The sequence below is a fragment of the Aptenodytes forsteri genome, unplaced genomic scaffold, assembly GCF_000699145.1.
Source record: "Aptenodytes forsteri isolate BGI_AS27 unplaced genomic scaffold, ASM69914v1 Scaffold1071, whole genome shotgun sequence".
NCBI classification, from domain to species: Eukaryota; Metazoa; Chordata; class Aves; order Sphenisciformes; family Spheniscidae; genus Aptenodytes; species Aptenodytes forsteri.
In genome coordinates this window covers 116,579-121,937 of record NW_008794645.1, presented here as the reverse complement: position 1 = coordinate 121,937, position 5,359 = coordinate 116,579, and the positions used below count along the sequence as shown (strand labels likewise).

The following is a 5,359-nucleotide window of genomic DNA, read 5'->3' as shown; positions in this document are numbered from 1 at the left end:
CGAACACCCAGCACCAGCAGAACCCACAGTGCCAGCGTGCAGCTGCAGAAGGGCTGGGGAGAAAAGCTGCAGGCCCAGCTGACAGGCTGCTCACCTGCTGCCAGTTTATGGTTGTGTGTCAGGGTGGACACCTTCTCCTGGCCCTCCTGCTCCTCTTGCCCCGAAGGGCCAATGATCTCCACCATGTGCCAGTGAACCCAGTACGTACAGCCCAGGGCTTGCCAGTACACCTGAAGAGGAGAGCCCAACACACACCCAGCTGAGGGAAGGGAAGCCCAACCCCACTGCTCCCACACAAGGCTGCTTCCTACAGCACAACAGAGCAGAAAGGCCCCTTGACAGCCCCTGCCCTCCCAGCAGAGGATACCTGCACAGGTGGCGTGCCGTCATTGCTCTGGCGGAAGTCACCCTCGTCACCCGCGCTGACCTGCTCATAGTCCTCCAGCATGCGCACCCGCATGCCGCACACCAGGTTCGCCTGCACATACTCCACATAGCTGCTGCGGCTTGGAAAGGCTGAGCGTGTCTTGAAGATGCTGGGCTCTTTTGGTGGGGGAGTGGGGGCTGCTTGAGCAGTGGTGCAGGATGTGGCCCTGTGCTGGAAGATGGAGCGGGTGGTGCGAGGTCGCAGCTCCTGTTGGGGCAGCAGCTCTGGCTTGTGGCTGTGGTCCCAGCCCATCACGTGCACCAGCTCCAAGATGAGGTTTGCCATAGCCATGCTGAACTCAAACTCCTGCTTCATGCGGCTCCTCTCCTCAGCGAGCAGGCTGGGCACAGCGCACTCTTGCTGCTCCCCTCCCTGCTCCGCACCACTGCTGAGCTTGTCCATGAGAGAAGTGACACACAGGTAGCGCTTCACCAGGACGAACAGCAGCTTCCCAGGGATCTGCAACAAGCACAGCTGTCAGACTCTAGCCTGCAGAGCGCCTCCAGCCCCCAGCTCTCTCCGAGCCACCAGCTCATCCACAGTCAGGCTCCCATGATAGCTCTGGACCAGCAGGCATCAGCAGAGACCTCTCAGCCCACCCTCGTCTCCCTGCTCAGAGACAAGGCTCTCTATGTGTCTCTCCACCACCCCCCAGCCTCAAGCCAGATCCTGTGCCAGCTCTCCCCATACCCAGTCCTGCTCAGCTGCCCACTGCTGACTACCCTCCTGTCCCAAACAAGGACACCAGCTCTGGCCCCCTGCTCTCACCCCTCCTGACCCCTAAAGCCCACAGGCCCAGGGCTGGCAGGGCCTGACGCTACCTGGGGAAGGTGAATCCCCTCAAAGGACATGCAGTGCTCTTCAGAGGATGTTGTCTCAGCAAACAGCTCCAGCAAGGTGTAGCGACTGTCGAAGTCCATGTGCTGCTCAATGCCATCCTGCTGGCTCAGGGACAGCAGGACATAGGCCCAGCTCCCTGCAACAACAACAGAAACCCTTGAGGCCCCCTAAAGATAACCCTCACCCCACCCTCCCTGCGCAAGAGACACTTGCAGGCGAGGAACAGCTTTGCTGCTCAGTGTAACCTAGAACCATGTTCTGTCCTTTAATCTGGATTGGCAACATTTTGCTCCACCGAATAACACTGCATTTTTTCCACCCCTAAAGCTGCAAGATTCCCCCAAAGCAGCAGTCCCAAATAACTGTCTCCAGAACAGGGTTCCAGGGAAGAAAAAAGTTAAGTTTTAGCCTGAATCAGCCCCCCACCTGCCCCACTGGAGAGCCACATGAACTCGGGCACTAGGACAGGGAAAGCCAGATCTGTTGTGGGACACACACCACCACTAGCAACCTTCCAGGTGTACCCAAGCCTCATCAGGCACTTCCAAGCCATGGCAGGTCCTCTCAAATGAGAGGACTGGGTGAGGACCAGGCCTCTACCCACCAGGGCTCTGCCAAGTCTTCATGGTAAGGGTATGTGGAAGGAGATTGTCTGCTCCTTTAAACGTATCCGGTCAAGGACCTTTTCACTGCAAAAAGGGGTAGTAAGAAGGAAGCCATAAACAAGGACATAAAGAATCACAAACCTGACTGACAAATGATAGTGGAGGCAGTGAGGAGAAACAAATCTGGTCAGTCACACTAATTAGTAAGGACATCTGGAGTGTGAGAATGATTATTTTTTCAGTAAGATTATCTAAGGACCTTGTCAAATTGGGATGATAAGGAAAGGGAGGGAGACAGACACACAGAGACATAAAACCTGACCAATTACCATTAACAAAGACAATAATCAGAAACAAACCCAGTCAGCTGCACTAATTGACAGGCTATGAAGAAACTGCAGGCAAACTGGGACTTTGCAACTGATAAGGATGTAACCCTGAGGGTCCAGGATGTTGGAGTGGCCTCGGTGGAACTATGCCAACAGACGTGGTGATGTGCATGGGAAGTGAATTGGCAAGGAACACAGATGGGGGTGCACAGAAAGGGCTATAAAAGGGGCCAGTCGTGTGTAAACCGTGGCCTGTCAGTGCACTTGTCTGACTGAGCCCTGCGCCTGATTGCTGCAGTTTGTCCTACTTTCTTACACCTTCTTATTAAATCTTTCCTAACTATCTCTCTATCCCATGTGTGTGCTGCAAGGACTGAGTGCCAGCTACTGGTGAGACCTGCATGTGCGTGAGTGGAATTTGGTGCCAGCAACTGGAGCCTGACTGGGGGTGTGGGAGCCCTGCGGCCTGTGGTGTCAGTGACTGGAGTGAGTGGGGGTCCTGGCATTAGCAGTTGGAGGGGCCATCGCTCTCTGGATCTGGGGAGGGTCCCACAGACTTTGAGCCCGGAGTGCCAGCTATTGGGGAGACTGGCGTAGAGCGGACTGGATGCCAGCTATTGGAGTCAGACCAGGGGTGTAGGTGCCCCTGGCCTGTAGTGCCAGCTACTGGAGCGAGTGCGAGGGTCTCAGTGCTAGTGACTGGAGTGGGTGGGGCCCTCGGCCATCAGCCACTGGCCATCAGCCACATGGCCCTCGGCCATGGCCCACACAGGGAACGGTGTGTGTCTCAGAAAACAGTTACTGTGAGGGAGGCAAGTGAGGAGCTCAGCACCAGCAGCTGAAGCAGAACTGCAGTGCCTGGTGCTGGGGGTGGGGGGGTGGCGAGGGCAAGCATCTGTATTTTCCTCAATCCTGCTGTGCATGCGGTGTGCGTGTAACTAGTTAACAAGATTTCACACTGGACTAGCTGGCAAGTAGGAGGCCCTGGGTCCAGGCCAGGGTATGAGGCGGGTGGCGATCTGTGCTAGAAGTCCAAAGGGACTTGTGAATGTGGACTGCATGAGGGACAAGTATCTGAGTGCTATGTGTTTGCTAGCAAGCATCGGGCTTGACCAGCTGGCAAGCAGGGGGACACCTGAGGCAGGCAGGGGGGCTCAGATCCAGGCAGGGGTGCCGGGCAGAGGGGCCGTGCTGGTACTCAAGGGATCCTTGAATGTGTGTGTGCTTGTGAACCTGGAGAGTGCTGTGCGTGCTGGCACAAGTGACCTTCTGTCTCTGCCAGCCGAAGAGGAGGAGGGGACTTGGCCATCTGTGTTTATGTTTATGTGAGTCCCGTATGTACGTGCTGTTGAAGGCAGCGCCTTGCCTGTGGCCAGCTATGTCAGTGTCCTGTGTGTGTCTGTGTGTCTCTGGGATGGGCGCTCAGCTCTGCTACTGGTTGAACCTGCAAACAGGAAAGTGGCAGCTGCATCCCTCAGCCTGAGGGACCCTGGATCCCTGGGCTGGGCTCCAGTGGTGGGGCAGGAGAGGTGCTGGGCCTGCTGGAGGAGACAGCCACCCCTAACATCCCTTAACGCTCCTAACAGTTAATCAGCATCCCAGCCCAGGAACCTGTCAGGGGAAAGAGCTCCCAAGTCTTAGAGCACCCCACACAACTACGGCCGAGGAGCCGCTTGGAAGCTCCAGTCTGATTCTTCCCCTTTTGCCAACAAGCCCCGAGACACACTGCTTCCCAGGCATCCCACACCTACAGAAGGACTGGCACCCCTCAGCTGCCCAGCAGCACCTCCTCAGTGGCACTGAGCAGCAGCAGCCCCCACCTGCATCATGTGAAGCCAGGGCCCTCAGCATCTTGCCAGCACTGCGGCGGATTTGCTTCTCCTTGTGGCACAGCATCTTCATCAGCAAGTCGAGGGCTCCCGTCTCCTTGAAGGCACCCGCCAGCGAGCCAATGCTGGCGTACGCGCTCAGCACATGGATGGTGTTGAGAATGGAGGACTCGGGGGCCCCGGGTTCAGCCATCTGCCGGCCAGCTCGCTGCACCAGGCTCCTGACATCAGCCTTCATCTCCAGCAGCGAGGCTTCATCCAGCGGGACAGCTGCAGCGAACGGGCTGGCTGCCTTCTCCTCTTTCACCCACTGCCCTTCCAGCTTCCTCTTGCCCAGCAGCGCCGGGCAGCTGGCACAGACCTCTTCTGCAGACATCCACATCGAGATGTTCTCCGGCTTGGTCTCTGCAGAGGAGGCACTGCTGCCTCCCACTGCTCTCTCTTCCAAGCTGACGATACTCCACTGGATCAGGTACTCAGGCTGGTCATCGTGGCCTCGCCGCTGCCGGAGCAGCTCCTCTGGGTAGGCCTGCAGTTTGGGTCCCAGGTGCACAAGCAGGTTGCCATTATGCCTCTCGTTCACCATGACAGGAAATGTGCCTGCAGAGACAGAGGGGAAGAGGTGGCTGAGGCACGGGCTTTGCTATGGCTAGAAATCTATGATCTTGTGAGTCACAGTGCTTGTAACGTGGCAGTGTAACAAATAAAACGTGCTATTGTACTGGCTGCACTCAAGGTCAGTGCTGTAAGCTCCTAACACAACAAGACTACTAAAGTATGAGATATAGCTCACTTTCTCCTTGGAAGACAGCATACATGCAGCAACAAGATAACAGGGCAGGACATAGTGATCTTTGGACTGTCAAACGGGCTGCGGACAGCGGTGCCTAAGGAGGGCAGTTTTTCCAGGAAGCTCAGCTGTAAAGCCTGGCTGTGTGCTGACAGAGCTCCCCAAGCCCGGTGGAGCGTGCATGCTGGCCCCGAGCGCCCGCGCAAGCCTGCGCTGGGGGGCTCCGCTGCACATCACCCAACCAGGACTGGAAGCACGGTACAGGAAGGGGCCCGTGCCCCGGCCACCCCGGTTCCTGGGACACGCAGGCTAAAGGCAGGCGGCACGGCACCACAATTACCGGGGAGCGGGCTCGCGTGGGCAGGTCCCGCTGGCAGCAGGAATAAAGCTCCTTCTAAGCGCGGGCCAAGAGAGAGCTCCCAGGGCACCGAGAAGCGCCTGGCCTGGCCTGGCCCTGCCCTGCCCTGCCCTGCGGGGGCGTCTGGTCGTAGTGTCGCTGTGGAGAAGGTCGGTGAGGGGATGGGGGGCAGGGGGAGGTG

General features: G+C 57.7%; 1 protein-coding gene across 1 annotated transcript; it reads right to left on the bottom strand.

Annotated features, from left to right (window-relative positions):
* Nucleotides 1-94: 94 nt before the first annotated feature.
* Nucleotides 95-4,616, bottom strand: CUL7 (cullin 7; the record flags this gene model as incomplete). Its single annotated transcript, XM_009273526.1, has 4 exons — nt 4,022-4,616; nt 1,249-1,403; nt 368-886; nt 95-230 (listed from the first exon to the last, which is right to left on the bottom strand). Coding segments are annotated over exons 1-4 (1,405 nt in total), but the record flags the coding sequence as incomplete, so codon positions are not given.
* Nucleotides 4,617-5,359: the final 743 nt, after the last annotated feature.